This window comes from Octopus sinensis, linkage group LG6, assembly GCF_006345805.1.
Source record: "Octopus sinensis linkage group LG6, ASM634580v1, whole genome shotgun sequence".
NCBI lineage: Eukaryota > Metazoa > Mollusca > Cephalopoda > Octopoda > Octopodidae > Octopus > Octopus sinensis.
Window position 1 is genome coordinate 4825283 of NC_043002.1, and position 21754 is coordinate 4847036.

The 21754-nt window shown below is 38.6% G+C and overlaps 1 protein-coding gene across 3 annotated transcripts in view; it reads right to left on the minus strand.

Annotated features, from left to right (window-relative positions):
• The window catches only part of LOC115213365 (tyrosyl-DNA phosphodiesterase 1), an 85415-nt gene that overhangs the window by 29766 nt on the left and 33895 nt on the right, over positions 1 to 21754 (minus strand). For all 3 annotated transcript variants that reach the window (XM_036503600.1, XM_029782307.2, XM_036503599.1), the window contains exons 2-7: positions 14379 to 15657; positions 11375 to 11629; positions 9625 to 9668; positions 6282 to 6337; positions 5169 to 5265; positions 1326 to 1360 (exon numbers count right to left, since the gene is read on the minus strand). In XM_036503600.1, the coding sequence (XP_036359493.1) occupies positions 1326 to 1360; positions 5169 to 5265; positions 6282 to 6337; positions 9625 to 9668; positions 11375 to 11629; positions 14379 to 15657 (1766 nt within the window). The remainder of the gene's footprint in view (positions 1 to 1325; positions 1361 to 5168; positions 5266 to 6281; positions 6338 to 9624; positions 9669 to 11374; positions 11630 to 14378; positions 15658 to 21754) is intronic.

The window sequence follows — 21754 nt, forward strand, 5'->3', positions numbered from 1 at the left end:
TAGTGGGTGCTTTTTACGTGCCACCAGCACGGAGGCCAATAGGGGCGGCGGTGGCAATGGCCATGATCGGATGGTTCGCTTAACCACAGCTGTAATTTCCATTGATGTTGATCGACTTCGATTTTGGTTCTGCTTTCTGATATCTGATTTGTTTTGGTTTGATTTAGATTTTGATTTTCACTTGTCTCCTTAAATCTATAAAATCTATTAAAAAAATGGCCAATATCAAAGAAGACATTTTATACAAACAGAGAGAAAGGTTTGTGTGTGTGTATATACACATAACACATTTACACACACAGAACACATATCTTCTTTTATCTTTTACTTGTTTTGCCCATTGAACTGTGACCAACAAGAACTGAAACAAGAACTCGGCACCAGTACTTGTTTTGAAGTCTGGTACTTATTCTGCTGGTCACTTTTGCTGAACTGCTAGGTTATGAGGATGTAAGCAAACCAACACTGGCTATCAAGTGTGGAGCAAACACAAAAACATAGGTATGCATGTATGTATGTATGATGTACATACGTATGTATCTATGCATGTATGTATATATATATATATATGCATGGATGGATGTATGCATGTATGATGTACATACATATGTATCTATGCATGTATGTATGTATGTATATATATATATATATATATATATATATATATATGCATGCATGTATAGATGGATGGATGGATGCATGCATGCATGCATGCATGTATGTATGTATGACAGTCTTCCACACACTTTGCATCAACCAAATTCACCCACAAGGTATTGGTTATCCTGAGACTACAGTAGAAGACATGTGCCCAAGGTGACATGCAGTGGGACTGATTATGTGAAAATCTGAATACTGTTATTTGATATGATGTGTAAATAATGGCCAGAACTGGTTTAAAATATTGCTTGCATAAGAATTCTCTTTAGTGAAGTTATCTTAAGACAACAGGGATGTTATTTCCTTGTATGGTGGTTTAGATCATATATAAGTTTACTTGATTAGGACTGACCTGTGGTTCAAAAACAACCATAATAAGCCAACAGGGCAATGAGCCAGATCCCATGCAAGCATTCATTTTGCTAGAAATAGCAAGTAGATAACTCTCCTTCAAATCACACCTGCTACCTTTGAAAAATTAAAAGGGACACATTTGATAATGTGGTCCTAAGCATATTGTGTCTACAAATATGACAAAATGGTCATGGTTGGAATGCTTTTGATATAAATCTTGTTCAATAAGATCTAACCTGTAGTTGACAACAATAACAATAAAAAAAAAACAAGAACATTGATTAATGCTCATTAATATTAATTATACTCACGAATGATGAGTTCCAAAAGGAATATCTAAACGGGCCTAAAAACAGAAAAGAAAAGGGAATTAAGAAATGAAAAAAGATATCAAACTGTATTTAATACTGCTTAAAGAGGAACATATATATTATTAACAAATGAACAGGTGCCAGTTACGCAACGCTTGCACCAGTCATGATTACAATTTCACTGGCCCTGATGGGGCCTCTCAAGCACAGTATATTGCCTAACGTTCAAAGGATGCTTTTTACATGCCAATAACACAACAATGGCATCAACCATGACTACAATTTCACTTGGCACAGCATATTGCCAAAAGTCTTGGTCACTTGGCATTGCCTTCATGAGGCCCAACATTTGAAGATTATGCTTCACCACCTCATCTCATGTCTTCCTGGGTCGACCGCTTCGACAGGTTCCCTCCACCATTAGAGTTCAGCACCTCTTCCCACAGCTGACCTCATACATACACATCATATGACCATACCAGCACAGTAGTCTCGCTTGCACACCACATCTGATGCCTCTTATGCCCAACTTTTCTCTCAAGATGCTTACACTCTGTCATGCATGCACACTGATGATGGGCTTCTTTCAGTTTCCATCTACCAAATCCACTCACTAGGCCTTGGTTGGCCTGAGGCTATAACAGAAGACATTTGCCCAAGGTTCCACACAGTGGGACTGAACCCAGAACCATGTGGTTGGGAAGCAAGCTTCTTACCATACAGCCATGTCTGCACTTATAAAGTCAACCCTGTGCCTGTTTCGACTTTACACTGCTGGAGGGGGGGGGGTTAAAAAAACTAATGGCAAAAATATATTTCAGTCATTCTATCTGGTTTTAAAAATACCTAAAAAAAAACCAATACTGAAGTGGAGCATTAACAAAAAAGGAATACTTGTGAAAATATGTATAAACCATTTATTAAAACAAATATATGCCAATACATTTTTAAAATGATTTTTTGCGTTTTGTGATTTTTACAAGTCACATGTCTTGGAGCTAATTACCAATGTAAGCTTAGGTATGTCTGTATATCTGTAAAATGTGAAGGGTACCCTTGTCTAGACATCACAAGATGCTTGTAGATGAGCATCATTGTGAAACCAGCATGGTTGTTCATTTTTGATGAATAACTGCTTGGATAATTTCAGTTGATTAGAATTTTTCAACTCTCTATACTACCTATGGGAAACCCTACCAAATTTTTATTTAGTATGTAAAATACTGAATCATAGCTCAGACTTACAAGGCCAGAGATACCACTGCTAAAGAAAATATCAAAGGATTTTTTGAGTTTTACAAAACTATCTTTTTCATATCAAAAATACTGAAATTACTGTATTTAATTATATATAAGTCACACAAGCCTATTAGAAAGAACCCAATTTCAGCAGCGCATATTCTGGAAAAAGATATTTTAATGCAGGTTAAAGTAGTTGTTGTTGTTTGTTCCTTCTCGAGCCATGCCTGGCTCATAAGGGCCGGTTTCCCGGTTTCTTGGCATATAGATTCCCCACCTGGACGGGATGCCAGTCCGTCGCAGGTGAGCTGCAAGATGCAGGAGGAAAGAGTGAGAGAAAGTTGTGGCGAAAGAGTCAGCAGAAGTTCGCTATTACCTTCTGCCGGAGCCGCATGGAGCTTAGGTGTTTCGCTCATAAACACACACATCATCCAGTCTGAGATTCGAACCTGCGATCCCTCGACCGCAAGTCCGCTGCTCTAACCACTAGGCCATGTGCCTCCACTAGGTTAAAGTAGTGAGGAAAGACAAACAATTAGGCAAGACATGACAAAGAAATTTAATTCAATTTAATTCAATCTAATTTAGCTACATAACAAATAGTAAAAAATAGTCTCCGACAGCTGTTTCTGGATATCCCAGCTATTGGAGCATTGTATTGAGTGAAGACTCTGCAAGGGGAGTATACCGTCATCAGAGATATCGGTTAGTCAGAGGAAGAAAGTTCCTCATTAATATTTGTTGTGGTTCGTTATGCCCAGGAGGGTGGAAGGGTCCAATTAAATCCAGTGAGATCAGGTATTCTATAGGTAAACCCATGATCAGAAAGAATAGGTAACATTTAAAGTACTCTAACAGTACATTACAAAGCATTACAAATCTACCGTAACTATATATATATATATTAGTGACATAGGTGGTGAGCTGGCAGAAACGTTAGCACGCTGAGCGAAATGCTTAGCGGTATTTCGTCTGTCGTTACATTCTGAGTTCAAATTCCACCAAAGTAGACTTTGCCTTTCATCCTTTCGGGGTCGATAAATAAAGTACCAGTTTTACACTGGGTCGATGTAATCGACTTAATCCCTTTGTCTGTCTTTGTTTGTCCCCTCTGTGTTTAGCCCCTTGTGGGTAGTAAAGAAATATATATATATTAGTGACAGAGGCATTATTAATACTGAGAGGTAATATTTATCCCCACTTAAAGAATGAATGTTCTATTAGAACAAACTACACTGCAGTGGTTACCACTTGCATATTGGCTTTGAGTGCAAAACACACTGTTGTTTATATCACTAGCAGGAAGATAAACCCCTTCCACCTCCAGTACTGAGACCCCCAAGCAAGTGATTTCAGCCTTGTTTGGTCTTGTCAATGATGGACTGTCAACCAGTGGAGGCAATAGCGATTTATCTGCCCTCTAGCGATATATAGATTGACAATGCTAGAACAGATGCTGGTGTTGCGGTTAACAAATTGTGTGGTAAGTAGCTTGCTAACCAACCACATGGTTCTGGGTTCAGTCCCACTGCGTGGCATCTTGGGCAAGTGTCTTCCGCTATAGCCCCGGGCTGACCAATGCCTTGTGAGTGGATTTGGTAGACGGAAACTGAAAGAAGCCTGTCATATATGTGTGTGTATATATATATATATTATATATACATATATATATATATATATCTCTATATAAACGGCAGTTTGTCTGTGCGTGTTTCTGTGTGTCTGTTTTCTCGTACCCTCACTCTGACCACGGCTTTCAACCGATTCTGATGAAACTTGACACACACATAGCCCAATGTCATAATTCAAAACTAACGCAGCGAAAATTTTGAAAAGTTCCCCCAGTTCTGAAAAAAATCGATAAATTCGACATGGGGTCGAGAATCAGAAACCCAAACCACAGACCGTCTAGGGGACGCAACTCCACCTTTTTAACTCTCAAAAAAAATTTACCATAATTTTTTTTCCATTTTTTTGCTATTTTTTGGCTATAACTCTCTAAAAATGCTTTATAGTTATTTCCCTTACAAACCTGAGCAACGCCGGGCGATACTGCTAGTATATATATATATATGTGTGTGTGTTTTTCTGTTTGTCCCCCTAGCATTGCTTGACAACCGATTCTGGTGTGTTTACGTCCCCTTCACTTAGCGGTTCGGCAGAAGAGACCGATAGAATAAATACTGGGCTTACAAAAGAATAAGTCCCAGGGTCGATTTGCTCGACTAAAGGTGGTGCTCCAGCCTGGCTGCAGTCAAATGACTGAAACAAGTAAAAGAGTAAAGAGTATCAGCAATATAGGCAATATTGATAACAAGAGGTAATAGTTATCTCCACTTGAACATGGATGTTTTCTATGAGAAATAAACTAAACTGGGGCAGATACCATGAGAGAAACCCTCATATGCCTCAACAAATTGAGCTGCTTTCTCCTTTAGCTCAATAAACTGATTTGTCTCCTCCTTTGCCATTTCACACTGCCTCCATCCCTGTAAGTTCACTAATCCTAAATGGTAAGTAGCTAGGGTAAAAAAAAAAAGCGAATAGAGCATTTGATAAAATGGAAAACAATTGAGAAGAGTATAAGAAGTAGAATGTACTTACTTGACATAATGAGACATTGGGGAATTTAGATGCATCATTCTGTAAACCAGTCATCTCAGAACCTTTAAACCCGTGGACTATTAGGACAGGTTTTTGCCTGGAATTTAGAGAAAACTAGTTCAAGAATATGGAAATAAGAGGGATTGATAAAGATGAATTTTATTTTCTATATGAAAATATCATTATAGCTCATTGTGTTACTAATGGTACTAATAACAGAGCTTTTGTGTGTGTGTGTGTGTGTGTGTGTGTTTATGTTCGGTCATAATAAAAACAATGTTACATTAATCGAATGGGTTACTCTATACTTTCAAAGAGTACAAATTTATAATTCTTAAACAATGTTGTTGACAGTGACTGCGAAGTTTTGGCTAGCTAAGCTATAGTTGGGGGCCAAAAATTCAAAAATCACTGTCAACAACATTCTTGTTGAAGAATAATAAAAATATATATACATACATACACATATATATATATATATATATTACAATGAAAAATGCAGGTGCATGCATGTTAATATTCTTAAGTTATTACACCTGGAAAAGTACAGAACAAGGTTTCTACAGCAGAATTTGCCTAATTAATCACCTCTAAAGGAAACTAAAAAGTACTTAAAATTAAAATTCTGCTGCACTTAAAATATTATTGCCGAGAATAACATTTTTTAAATTTACTATATTTTATTAGAACAAAAATTATAAAAACATTACTGGATTTTACCAAAAATAAGCCCATCTGATTTTAAGCCTATGGGCTTATTTTCAGAAACTGTTTTCATGTATAGCCCCAGTAATTTTTTATTTTCAGAAAAAAGGTTATTTAAGCAAAATTATTTAAGTCTGTATTTAAGCCCATGAGCTTATTTTTAGAAAAAGCAGTCTATTGCATATGTGTGTCTGTACTTGTCTTCCACTATCAATTGACAACTAGTATTGGTGTTTATATCCCTGTAACTTAGTAGTTCAGCAAAAGAGACTGACAGAATAACTACCAGGCTTAATAAAAATAAGTATTGGGGTCCATTTATTCAACTAAAAGATTCTTCAAAATAGTGCCCCAGCATGGGCCAGTCTAATGACTGAAACAAGTGAAAGATAAAAAAAAGAGACTCACCGGAATTCTGGAGCATATTGCTGCATCAGAAACTTGATATCAAACATGTAATTAAACTGGAAACCAAAATAGGAAATAGAGTTCGTTAAGAAAGACAGGAGTACTACGATTCTTTTAACACATACATTTAAAATTGCAGAATTCATCTCAGAAGGAATTTTAAGCCAAATGAAACCATAATCTCATGGCCTATGCCAGGGGCGTAACCAGCCCACTTATGCGTACCTTTTCCTTCTTTGGACACTAAAACTCTGCTTGCAAAAACCTGTTGAGGCAAGTGAAATCAAAATCAAATTCGATGACTGGCATCCATGTTAGCGGGGTGCAAAGAGCACCATACGAGGGTGATCGTTGACAGAGCGGCTATCCGGCTTCCATGCCAGTGACACTTAAAAGGCACCATTCGTGCATGATCGTTACCAGCATCACTATACTGGCACTTGTGCCCATGCTAGTAGGGTGCCAAGAGCACCATCCGAGCGTGATCGTTGCCAGAGTGGCTAACTGGCCTCCGTGCAGGTGGAATGTAAGAGGCACCATTCGAGCGGGATCATTACCAGCGTCACCTTACTGGTACCTGTGCTGGTGGCATGTGTAAAAAGATTCGAGCGAGGTCGTTGCCAGTACCGCCTGACAGGCCCCTGTGCCGGTGGCATGTAAAAGCACTCACTACACTCTCGGAGTGGTTGGCGTTAGGAAGGGCATCCAGCTGTAGAAACTCTGCCAGATCAAGACTGGAGCCTGGTGCAGCCATCTCGTTTGCCAGCCCTCAGTCAAACCGTCCAACTCATGCTAGCATGGAAAGTGGATGTTAAACGATGATGATGATCATCATCATCATTTCATATAAAAAAAAGTCATTAATTAAAAAAATTAAATTTTTAAAAAGACTAAACTGAAAGAAATTATCATTATCACTTATTTTTAAAGATGCAGATAACGAGTCTTTGCCAAAAATAAAACTTAAGCGTTTGTATCTCTTATATTATTACACTGAGTCTCTAACCAAAATTCTTAATTAGATTTTCAAGAAGAGGACAATATCATCCAAGAGTTTTAATGGAGATCAGTACCAAATAACAGTCTCATAAATACCATTATCTTCAGGTTCTAATGCTGAAAATTCCAGGCCACAAGTTGTGTGGCGGTGACTAGTCATTAGTGGTTGATGAATCATGTTTTTTCAAAAGTGTTTTTGTTCTTTTGCGTTGATGAAATGTGCGAAGGGAAGTTCTAGCAGTGACCACCCTATTGTTTTGCATATCTGAGCCTACATTCTTTAATATATCCTTTCTTCTTTATAACAACAAACTGATTAAAATGAGAAATGGTTGCTATGTCTAGCAGGACAAGCAACTGCAAGGAGGCGCAATGGGCCAGTGGTTAGGGCAGCTGACTTGCGGTCGAAGGATAATGGTTTCGATTCCCAGACTGGGTGTTGTGTGTGTTTATTGAGCGAAAACACCTAAAGCCCCAGGAGGCTCCGGCAGGGGGTGGTGGCGACCCCTGTTGTACTCTTTCGCTCCAACTTTCTCTCACTCTTTCTTCCTGTTTCTTGTCCCGACTTCCTACGCAACCGCTGAGCCTGGATGCGCATTCATCCATCCGTCGATGCTCTCGGTGTCGGGGGTTGACCTGCTTTCTCTTCTGCGGGTCTTACGAATAGCAAAGGACCACGTTTCGAACTTTTCCCACTAATGGGACAATGACCGCTTCGCTCAACAAACAGACAAACAGCGACTGCATAGAGGCTTCCTCATTGGTTCATTCCACAAGAATGTTTGTAGCTTTTGGCAAACAAAACTGATATTAATATTATTGCAACATTTGAAGGCAACATCTGGCAGAACCATTAGCACACTAAGCAAAAAGTTTAGTGATATTTCATCTATCTAACCATTCTGAGTTCAAATTCTGCCAAGGTCAACTTTGTTTTTCATCTTTTCAGGGTTGATAAAATATGTACCAGTTGAGTACTGGAGTTGATGTAATCAACTTACCCCTCCCCCAAAAACTTACTGGCCTTGTGCAAAATTTTAAACAAATACTATTACAACATTTAAAGACAGCACGCTGGCAGAATCATTTGCACACCAAGCAAAAGATTTAATGACATTTCATCAATCTATACGTTCTGAGTTCAAGTGCTGCCAGGGTCAGCTTTACCTTTCGTTCTTTCGGAGTCAATAAAATAAGTACCAGCTGAGCACTGGGGTTGCTCTAATTGATTTGCCCTTCCTCCAAAATTGCAGGCTTTGCACCAAAATTCGAAACCAATATCATTACATTTCGTTGGCATGTGTAAAAAAAAAAAAAATTGAGCGTGGCTGTTGCCAGTACTGCCTGACTGGCACCTGTGCCGGTGACACGTAAAAGCACCCACTACACTCTCGGAGTGGTTGGCGTTAGGAAGGGCATCCAGCTGTAGAAACTCTGCCAGATCAGATTGGAGCCTGGTTTGCCAGACCTCAGTCAAATCGTCCAACTCTTACTAGCATGGAAAGCAGACGTTAAAATGATGATGATGATGATGATGAAGTAAATAAGAAATAATACTTACTGATTAAAGGCAAAAAAGAATTTTGATTTTGTTACACAGTGATAACTGAGGTTGTGGGGTCAGACATAGAGGACCGAGGACCACATCTATGCAATGTACCTTTATATCTGGTACAGTAGGACTCTATTAATTAATGTTGGCATCCTTCTAAATACCAACCTTTGTTTCTCAAGTTAAAATGTTTAAGCTGCGAGACTTTTTGCTCATGAAGGACATAAACAACACCAGCACGGTTGAAACGGTGTCAGTGCAAAGGTATGCAATGACACACACAGTAGGGTGGCGAGCTGGCAGAAACGTTAGCACGCCGGGCGAAATGCTTAGCAGTATTTCGTCTGCCACTACGTTCTGAGTTCAAATTCCACCGAGATTGACTTTGCCTTTTATCCTTTCAGGGTCGATTAAATAAGTACCACTGGGGTTGATATAATCGACTTAATCCGTTTGTCTGTCCTTGTTTGTCCTCTCTGTGTTTAGCCCCTTGTGGGTAATAAAGAAATAGGTATGCAATGACACACACACATACATCTGTATATTTAAAGTTTTTATGTAAAATCAGAAAAATTACTACAAGATGACATGTGGCCAACAGTGGTTATGATGATGATGATGATGATGATGATGATGATGATGATGATGATGATGATGATGACAATGGCTGCCACCACTGCTACCACCATCATCATCATCATCATCAACGTGACATGGCAGAATGGTAAAAACTGATATTTAAATTTTGGGGGAGATATTTCTATATTTTTCTTTTTCGTAAAAGATGCTTACCTGACATGATGCCTGAAGGTTACCAAATGCTGATGACAAAATATCTAAAGAGAAATAAAAAAAAAAAAAGGTTACACATTATTAGAATAAAATAAAGCCTAGTTTTTAAAATGCAATTTTTTATTCTGTCTTTACAGTTATATTTTCTTTTATTGTGGAATAAATAATAAAGATGAAATAATAATAATAATAATAATAATAATAATAATAATAATAATAATAATGAAAGACCAAAACAATAAAGTTTGCTTATTGATCGACATGAAAGACCAAAACAATAAAGTTTGCTTATTGATCGACATGAGCATCCCCTGTGATCATAATATCTCAGCAAAAGAGTTTGACAAGCTCAGAAAATATAAAGACCTACTCATTGAAATTGAGAAAATGTGGCATCTCAAGGCGGTTACAATACCAGTGATCGTAGGAGCACTAGGAATGATCAAGAAGGGAACCAAAAATTATATGAGAATGATCCCTGGCTTACCATCCCTGCAAGAAGTGCAAAAGATTGTCTTAACTGGTACATCATACGTATTGAGAAGAGCATTGTCGATGTGAGAACTGTTGCTACTCATGTATTTTAATTTAACTTTAAAAAAAAAAAAAAAAAAAAAATGAACGAACTACTGAGTTTGGTTTAATGGCCTACCAATGTATACTATGAGTTTCTTTGCCCTAGGAGTCGGGAAGACACTCGGCAAGAAATGATAGCAAATTTGAAAGAAGAAGAAAAAAAAGTAATAATAATAATAATAATAATAATAATGAAATTATTGTATATAGTGCTCAGGTGCACCACAACTTGTCAGAAAGTGCGTATAAAGTATATGCAGTAATATACAAATGTCTGGGAAGCGAACAGTGTATGAGTTAGATACATGCTTGTGTGTGTATGGAGGGGTGAAAATCAGGTGTAGTGTTGACGAATCTCAGGAATCATGGAAGTTTTGAAGGATGCAGTGCTCCGACAACTAACAACTGATGCCGGCAGTTTGTTCCATGCTTCAGCAACTCTCAGCGTGAAAAAAATGTTTCCGAAAGTCATGGGAGCTGTGCTGTTTTCTGACTTTGTAAACATGTCCATGGGTGTTAGACAGGTGGAGTTTGAAAAGGTGCTCAGAGTTATTGTTTGTAAGATGGTTAATAATTTTATGGGTGTCTGCCAAGTCAGCTGCCAGATGTCGGAGTTTCAATGTGTCCGTGCCCAGGGAAGTAAGGTGTTCAGAATATGGAAAATGCCTGATGGAGGGCATTCTCTTGGTTGCACGTCGCTGAACGGCTTCCAGATGATTAATATCGTGGGCAAGATAGGGGTTCCAGACCGGTGATGCAAATTCCAGGTGAGGTCACACCATAGCTATATAAAGCCGTAGATAGATAGCCGGAGAGCGGCTCACAAAGGACTTGGTGAGTGATGCCAAGACACCCTCAGCCTTCTTGGCAATTTTAGCGATGTGTTTTGTCCAACGCAAATCGCTATCGACAATAACACCCAAGTCACATTCACACGAAGATTTTTTGAGATTAGTATTGTGGGGGGAGTAGGTAGACGCTGGGTTTTTCCTCCCAAAATGCATGGTGGTACATTTGTCCACAGCCAGCTTGAGTTGCCAGTCCATGATCCACTGCTGCATTGTGTCCAGGTCTGATTGCAATAGAGATCTATAGTGTACAGGGTGTTAAAAAAAAAAGTAAAACAAGAAGAAAAAAATATGAATTAGGTAAAAAGAAAAAAAAAATTACTTACCAGAGATTCCCATGACAAAGGAGGAATTGTACTGTGAACTAATCCCTTTAACACGAGTAAGAAAGAAGCTGAAAGGTTGACCCTCACGGTATGTTGTACGGATAGACTTTTCTAAGCTCATTGTCTTATCCCCCGATTGTGACTTTTTCTCTGTAGTTGGGGAGACAACAGGAGACTTAGACACCGAAGCAGCAGCGGGCGGCGAGTCATTATTTGCCTTTTGTTTCTTCACAGAAGGTTTTTTCTCCTCAATTTCTACAAATAAAAAATTTAATCATGGAACTTGTAATTAAATATTGTTTACTGTTCTTTCTACATATATACATATACCACCATGATCCCCGTGACCGACCAGGCTGTCAGATGTTGTTACACATCGCTGATCACAATGCGCTTGCCATTGTTTTAGCCTTCAAATGACGCTGCCCTGTTGGCTAAGCGAGCAGGCCAACAGAAGAAAGAGTGAGAGGTAGTTGTGGTGAAAGAGTACAGCAGGGATCACCACCACCACCCCTGCCGGAGCCTCGTGGAGCTTTTAGGTGTTTTCGCTCAATAAACACTCACAACGCCCGGCCTGGGAATCGAAACCGCCAGTCCGCTGCCCTAACCACTGGGCCATTGCGCTTTCACATATACATATATATATATATATATATATATCATCATCATCATCATTTAATGTTCGTTTTCCATGCTGGCATGAGTTGGACAGTTTGACAGGATCTGATGAGCTGCAGGGCTGTGCCAAGCTCCAGTGTCAACTTCAGCATGGTTTCCATGGTTGGATGTCTTCCTAAAGCCAACCACTTTACAATGCATACTCAGTGCTTTTTTTTTTGTGGCACCAGCACTAGTGAGGTTGCCAAGTAACCTGCAAGTCAGGAAAAGTACAGGAAAAATGGAAAAGCAAACAGCTCCCACAATTAACTGGGTGGAGGAGATTATGAGAGCGGGGAGTAGCTTTATGTTAAGAATAGAGAGGCTAGAGTATAACAGAGGGACAGGCATAGGTGTGTTGCAACAGAGGAGATATATGGTTTCCCAACATTATATACATAGGATGGGTGGGAGCAGTTGCGAAGGAGATAAAAAGAAGGTAGTGATGGAGTGACAGAGGAAACTCTCAAGGTACAAAAAGGTGAGTATAAGAGAGCATAACAGACTATTGGCAAGAGGAAGGAGAGAGAGAGAATGGATACTTTCACAAGTGTGCAAATGGAAAGTAGTGGAGGATATGAGATAGATAGATAGATGGATATACACACACATACAGACATGTGCATGTGCATGCATGCACGCTCGATGGTTTATGGTAAGCAGTGTTGATATTTTACAATTCTATAAATGATGATGATAATATCTTATAAGATTAAAGCTTATAAGTGATCACCGAGTAATGACTAAAGAAAATAGTCTAATATTCTGACCCATTAACAGCTGAACAATCAGGTGTATGTATATATTTTTTTACTGTTTATTTTTTTACTGTTTATATTTTTGTACTGTCATTACTGTCCTATTTTTTTACCATTTTTTTACCATTTTTTACCCCTCTGCGAAAAGATCTCAGAATTTTAATTGATTTGCTTTTCGCAGGAAGGAAAGTTTCTTGTCGAAGATACGTCTCGCTTTTATCCTTCGAAACGTAGAGTAGATGAAACCTTAGCGACTGAAGAAGGGGTTTTTTCTTTGTGCTAATTGTCCTGTACTCCATTTTTTGCTGTTTTTAAAAAAATGTCCTGTTCCTTTGGTTTGTGTCTATGTTTTCGTTTCTCATTGTGTTCGACGTCCTTTTGGTGTCCTGTACTCATATATGCGTGTATATGTACATGTAGAGGTAGGTACGTACATATATGTTTATATATATGCATATGTTTTATTTCATTTATTTATATATATATATATATATATAATAATTATATAATGGAATATTATTCCTAACTTACAGGGAAAAATTCAATTTAGAAATACTAAATCAAATTTCACAAAATATAATATATATATATATATATATATATATATAAATTAGAAAAAAAACACCTTTTATCAATTCAAAATTAACAATTAAATTACATCATCATCATCGTTTAACGTTCGCTTTCCATGCTAGCATGGGTTGGACGGTTCAACTGGGGTCTGGCAAGCCCGAAGGCTGCACCAGGCCAGTCAGATCTGGCAGTGTTTCTACAGCTGGATGCCCTTCCTAACGCCAACCACTCCGAGAGTGTAGTGGGTGATTTTATGTGCCACCGACACAGGTGCCAGACGAGGCTGGCAACAGCCATGATCGGATGGTGTTTTTTATGTGCCACCGACACAGGTGCCAGACGAGGCTGGCAGACGGCCACGCTCGGATGGTGTTTTTTATGTGCCACCGACAGAAGTGCCAGACGAGGCTGGCAGACGGCCACGCTCGGATGGTGTTTTCGGTGTTTTCTTATGTGCCACCAACACAGGTGCCAGACGAGGCTGGCAAACGGCCACAATCGGATGGTGTTTGTTATGTGCCCACAGCACGGAGGCCAGTCGATGCGGTACTGGCTACGGTCCATCTAGAAAATTACATATAATAGAAATATTAAAAATAAAATAACAATAATATACCAATGATTAAGTAAATTGCAAAATAATAATAGAAACGTATATATTTGGTTTATATATATGTATGTATGTATATATATATCCAGGTTTAAATAATTTGTAGGCATTTTTCTGGAATATTTTTTATTCAATAAACCAGGTGGTCCAACTGGGCAAAATGTCCTGATGTTGAAAGGGCTGAAATCTCTTGAGACCCCAGAAACATCACTGATGGTGCATTCTTGAAAAGGAATATCATATTGTTGATACACGGCTTCGAAAGATTTGGCTTTCAATTCTGTGCAATTTTAAAAAATGCTATATAAACTATAAAAATTTATATAACCACTAGCCAACCAGAACAATTTTTTGATAAACAACAATAAATAAAAGGGCAAAGAAAAAGGGAAAATATAATAATTACCATGATGCTCAAAGTCCTCCCAATGTGTAGGATTTTTTCTTGTACAAGCAGTTCCAAACCTGCAAATAAGTTTGGTTGGTGTGACTGGCCGTTTCCTTTTAACAGTTTCACTGTCTTCAGATGATGAAACCAATTTGTCTAAGGCAGTTTCAGTTGTTGATGTGACAGAGCTTTTACCTGAAGAATTTGTTTTGGAGGGTTTGTGGGAAGTGTCAGAGCTGTCTGACTTAACACTTTTGATTTTAGATTTTGGCGAATGCGTATCAACGCCTGAGTTATCATCATCTGAATCTGAATCTGAATCTGAATCTGAAGAACTTGATGCAGAAGATGAAGAAGATGAATGTGAAGATGATGGTGACATTTTATGATGACTTGATGATGAATGTGTCATGGGACTATGGGAGTTTGTATCTGGTGAGTTGCCATTTACATCACTGTTGCTACTGCTCTCATTCTCGCTATCACTAGAATTGTTATTTACAACAAAATCTTCATCAGAATCACTTCCAAAAATATCATGCATTTTTGAGTTCAAAGAAGATGAAGTATTATTTTGATTCGTAGCCTTTTCTGTATGGGATGTTTTCTTAGGAGTAGGAGTGGGGGAACAATGGGATGTCTTCTTTGATGTCGATGAATTGTTTGATTGGCTGGGCAGAGAAGACGAACGATGACATAAATTTACTGGATTTGAAAATAATTCTGACCCGTTAACAGCTGAACTATCAGGTCTATGCGATGATTTTTTTGAAGAATTAGAACTATCTTTTGAAGATGAAGAAGAGCTATGTTGAAGAGTATGATGATTTGTTTTATTAGCTTTCTGTCTGGATTCATGTGAAGAAGACCGAGAGCCATTCTCGCGGCAGGGATTCTGATGCTTTCTGGAATCGACTTTGACAGAACTGGATAACTTCTGGACATGGTGCTTGGAATTGTATTTACTTCTAGAATTTTGTTCGCTTTCCGAGTCAGAATCACTTTCAGAAATTGCATGTGTTTCTTGTCTGGATTTTTTTGAAGACATTATTTTCAAAAGTTCCGTAGATAGACAAGGTGTGACTACAGTGTCCGCCTTATCAAAAGAGTTATTGGAATAGTCAGAAAAGAGATCTTGACCACTATTGTATGCTAAGGTATCGGGATCAACTGTAACATCAGAGTCAGGTTCTGAGTCTGGGAGAGACTCTGGTTCTTCTGTTGCATCCGAGTCAGATATGTCATGCACTGCTTTATTGAGCAGAGTCGACTTAGAAGCCGAGTGAAACTGTGACTGCTGAAAAGAAACAAAACACTGAGTAAATAAAGTGAATAAAATAAATGTACATAAGGCTTGAAACAAGTATATATGTATGTATGTATGTGTGTGTGTGTACATATATATATATATATATATATATATATACGTATATATATATATATATACGTATATATATATATATATATATATATATATATATATATATGTATATATATACATATATATATATATATATATCGCCGTGATCACCGTGACCGACCAGGTTATCAGATGTTGCTACACATCGCTGGTCACAATGCGCTTCGCATTGTTTTAGCCTTCAAATGACGCCACCCCGCAAGCTAAGTGAGCAGGCCAACAGAAGAAAGAGTGAGAGAAAGTTGTGGCGAAACAGTACAGCAGGGATCACCCCCCCCCCCACCCCCTGCTGGAGCCTCGTGGAGCTTTAGGTGTTTTCGCTCAATAAACACTCACAACGCCTGGTCTGGGAATCGAAACCGCGATCCTACGACCGCGAGTCCGCTACCCTAACCACTGGGCCATTGCGCCTCCACACATATATATATATATATATATATCTATATATATAAAACTGAGAATGTGTGTCTGTCTGTCTGTGTGAAACCCTAAAACTTGAGAACTACACAACCAATTTCATTCAAATTTTACACATGCCTTACTTAGGGTCCATGTAGTGTCATGGGCAAAAAAATTCTAACTTTTTGCCTAGGGCGAGTCCACAGCAATATCAAATCTTCTCCACTATTTCAGTATTACATGCCAAAAGTGAAACAAAAACATCTCTCTATTGTAATGTCAGATGCTTTCACTTTGATACTGAAACTATTATATAAGAGGGATGACTTGTTAGTGGACATCCATTTTGCTAGAAGAAGATCCACTATGGTCTTACCACTAACAAAGGAATGGTAAGACCATAGTGAATCTTCTTCTAGCATAATTAGATGTCCACTTACAGGTCATCCCTCTTATATGTATGTAATATAATTTTTTCTGAAACTTCAGACTTTTCAATATGCTACACCACTGGTTTTAAATTGATATTAATCAAATAAATATTCAATTTTTCACCCTTATTATTTTAAATTTAAATTTACATGTGTGTGTGTATATATATATATATATATATCATCATCATCATCATCATCATCGTTTAACGTCCGCTTTCCATGCTAGCATGGGTTGGACGGTTCAACTGGGGTCTGGCAAGCCCGAAGGCTACACCAGGCCAGTCAGATCTGGCAGTGTTTCTACAGCTGGATGCCCTTCCTAACGCCAACCACTCCGAGAGTGTATATATATATATATATTATATAGAGGGCATTATTACACATAACTACCAAAAATAAACAAATCATACCGAATGCAGCTCTCGAAGTAAGACATTTAAAAACAGAATTTACATAAATATATGAGGGGTGAACATTTTCATATGCTACGATGGAGGCGACGGTTGTCTGTCTGGTTCCGCCTGGTATGTTGGTTTTGTTCATTCATGATATATTTTGAATTCGTTTCACTGAAGAGCAACAAACTGATAGAATAAGTACCAGGCTTATCAAAATATAAAACAGCACTAGCGCGGTATTTCATATTTTTGTTTGCCCACTCAGCTGTATCTATCAATCTATCTTTGCGTGTATATATATATATATATATATAATACACATCGCTCTCTCTCTCTTTCGGAGAGGCACTGAGCAGCTATACGCACACATACACACATGCCAGTAACTTCCACCTACCAAATTCAATCACAAAGCTCCGGTCGGCTCGGGGCTATAATGGAAGACACCTACCCATAGTGCCACGCAGTGGGACTGAACCCGAAACCATGTAGCTAGAAGGCAAGCTCCCTAACCACACAGCCATGCCCGCGCCTACACACGCACATATATATATATATATATATATATATATGTACATTTATGTATATGTGCACATTCATATCTATTATATCAAAGTCAATGTCTTTATGTGTTCGTCTGTTACTTATACATTCGAAAACTGCTGCACTGATCATAATGAAATTTGGAACACAAAATCCAAGCCTAGGGAGAAGGGTAATGCTGTGTGTTTCATGGACCAAAATTACTGAATGGATCCTTATGATATTTGAAACTTAGATTCAATACATAAGGGCGGGTATAATGCAATATGTTTGGTTTGAATTTCAGATGGCTTAAAGGGGGCAGGACCCCCATGAAAATTCATAAATTTTCGATGTTGATGAAATTTCAACCATGAGTAATTGACACACATCAAGAAGTATTCTCAAAGTTTCCACTTCACATGAGGATTCTAAGACACCCTAATGGAGGCCTTAACTCCCAAATTTTAGTCATTTCTTTTATGATCCAAACCTAGGTCAAAAGTACTGAATGGATCTTAAGGAAATTTGGAAATTATATTCTATGCATAAGGGCCATAATCCCCATGACAATTCATATATTTTTGCTGTTGATGAAATTTTAACCATAGATATTAGCTACAAATGAAGTAATATTTATAAAATTTCATCTTCTTACAAGTTAGAAAGACCCCTCCATGGGGACTTAACAACCACAATTTAGCCATTTTATTTAAGCAAAGACGAATACAGTTGTACTCTTGGAAGCTGTGGGGGTCATCCGAGCATAGAAGATGAGTATTATTTGTAATTCAATGGTACAACAGTGTAACAGTTTGCTTTGACATACACTTAGATTGTGATTTCTGCAATGTGGTGCATAAATTGTCAAGTAAATGAGAGGCATCTTTGCTTCCACTGATTCAGTTGCAAAGTGTTGAGTAAAGTTATTTGATTGCAGACCTCCTTTCAGTCTTTTTATTATCACTGGGTCACAGCTGCAGTGGGAGCAAATCCCAAACCATATGGTTCTAAAGTGAAGTTTCTTAACAATATTGCCATAAATACATTACACACACACTCACACATATATATATATATATATATATATATATATGTTGAGTTCAGGGTTGATTTTTTAGTTATGTTTGTTATGTGTGTGTGTATCCATTTAAAGTTGATTGTCGGAAAAAAGAAAAAAGACAACTCCAGCACACTATGGTAGAGAAGAATTAATAATACTTTTTTTATTTTGGTTAAGTCAGCCTCTTGCTACACTTAGAGATGAGGACAGACTACATAAAGAAGAAAGGCAAAAGTCTGAAACCATTATGTTCTTACAGAGCTCCCCCTCCTCTTAGCTTCTCTTTCTCTGTCCTCACTTTACAGCCTCCCAAGCCTTGGATGCTTTCACTGCATTCAGCCTCTATTCTCTACCCTTCATCATCCCTACAATACCCTCCAGCCTCTCCTTTCTCATTGCTCTCACTTCATTCACCCACAGCTACCCACCCTTCATTCTACTTCTCCAGCTGCCCTCTCATCGTCGCAGTTTCTCTGCCGCGACACTCTCACTCTCCTTCTTTGCCCCCCCACTTCCATGACCCCCAATCTCTCTTTCCTTCAATGACCCTCTCCCCAAAGCTTCTTTATTGCTTCAATGACTTGAGAAATAATGGATGCATTTGACATAAACATGAATTAATAATAATAAAAGTCTAGAGAAATATCAAACAACTTTGACACAGCAGTGAAATATTAGGTTTGTATCCTATTTGACTAATTCCAATGTAATGAATATAAATGTAAAATATTCGATAGCTTATTACATCATCATTTTCACTTTTTATTGCAGCTTTTCCATGCTGGCATGGGTTGAGCAGAACATCTTGAAGTATCAATTTCCAACTGGATGACCAACAGTTCAGCTTCCTAGAATGCATCATCATCATCTCACCTGATGCCGAAATTGGCAAAGAGGTAGACAACAGACTGACAAAAGCAAACAGTACAGTACAGTCAACAGACCATACAAAGACATCTAGAGTCATCATCATCATCGTTCGACCGTGGTCGAGACAATGGAATTTATTATGTTACGCCCGACTTCACGGTCCATCATAGCAACATCCTGTTGCTGGATGTTTGTATCCCTGGAGATTACATCAGGGTAGGAGAGTGTGTGCCCTCTGGTGTCACGAGCAGATGGCTTCCAGAGGAGAAGAGTAGAAATTACTTCGTTTTCCGCTCTACAACAATGTCCAGCAAACTGGACTCTTCTACCTTTCACAAGAGATGATACAGGTGGTAGTTTCCCATATATTTCTACTTTGGTTGGATGACGCTTCCACGAGAGATTTTGAGCTCTCATAAGAAGGCGAGTGTAAGTTCCATCCAACCGCCTCTCAAGCTTCTTTGATAACACCTGAGGAAAGACACAGAGATCAGCATGTACAGAACCATTGTACAGGTCATCCCCTTGTGTAGCTCTGAATCATGGATATCTACCATTACCACCAACAACTCCTTCCAACAGAGCTACATTTACATCATCCACTAGTATATATTAGTGGAGGTGCAATGGCCCAGTGGTTAGGGCAGCGGACTCGCGGTCGTAGGATCGCGGTTTCGATTCCCAGACCGGGTGTTGTGAGTGTTTATTGAGCGAAAACACCTAAAGCTCCACAAGGCTCCGGCAGGGATGGTGGTGATCCCTGCTGTACTCTTTCACCACAACTTTCTCTTACTATTACTTCCTGTTTCTGTTATACCTGTATTTCAAGGGGCCGGCCTTGTCACTCTCTGTGTCACGCTGAATATCCCCGAGAACTACGTTAAGGGTACACGTGTCTGTGGAGTGCTCAGCCACTTACACGTTAATTTCACGAGCAGGCTGTTCCGTTGATCGGATCAACCGGAACCCTCGTTGTCGTAACCGATGGAGTGCTTCCATCCAGTATATATTACCAACATATATGGCAGAAATCACAAGCACCAAGGCCATACTGTAAAGTCACAGCTCTGTTGTGGAGGACACACTTCCACAATGGAGAGCCCTCACCTGCCCTAGATTGTATAGTGACCCCTGCACTGACCACTATGTCAGAGGAGCTCAAAAGAAAAAGACACAAAGTTGCCCTGAATAAAACCCTCGTTGCATGTCATATTGAGCAATGGTTATCCATTAAATTATGAAGTTTGAGGACATACCTATTTCTTTACTACCCACAAGGGGCTAAACACAGAGGGGACAAACAAGGACAGACAAACAGATTAAGTCGATTATATCGACCCCAGTGCGTAACTGGTACTTATTTAATCGGCCCCCGAAAGGATGAAAGGCAAAGTCGACCTCGGCAGAATTTGGACTCAGAACGTAATGGCAGACGAAATACCTATTTCTTTACTACCCACAAGGGGCTGAACATAGAGGGGACAAACAAGGACAAACGGATTAAGTTGATTATATCGACCCCAGTGCGTAACTGGTACTTATTTAATCAACCCTGAAAGGATGAAAGGCAAAGGCGACTTCATCGGAATTTGAACTCAGAATGTAGCAGCAGACAAAATACCGCTAAGAATTTCGTCCAGCGCTCTACCAATTCGGCCAGCTTGCCGCCTTTTGAGGAAATACCATCCCCAGTTTGCCATCTCCTTCAAGAATGCCAGCAGAGCTGACTTTGAATTCAAAAGAATTTTGAGGAAGAAACATGAAACAGCAGCATTTGGACTTTTGGATAGAATTTCACTTGCAGTTGTTAAGCTTGGTCTGCATAACATTTATTAGTCTACACAACTACAAATGTGTCTACTATTAACATAGTCAACTTTTTCCCCTATTCATGGATTTTCATTTGCAAAGCCACACACAAACACACACATATATATATATATAAGGATAAGATTGTTAATTTAAAAATAAAGTAACAATTTTATCAAGTGGTCAGCATGGAAAAAATAACCTTCAAAGGTAATAATTATTAAAATTATAAATTAGGGTATATACGAGATACCACTATGCTTTTTTTTTTACCACCAATATTTTTTTACTGGAATGAGTTAGAAACAATGGTCTAGGAACTAAATTAGATGGTAAACGTTTTTAATTTTCAATCCTTTCGAGAATTTATCCGTAATTAGTGGTTTGAGTTTTCTACTGCTCTTTCTAGCACAAGGCTTTCCTTTTTGGAAGCCTCTTAATGTGTTCTAATAGATATATATATATATATATATATATAT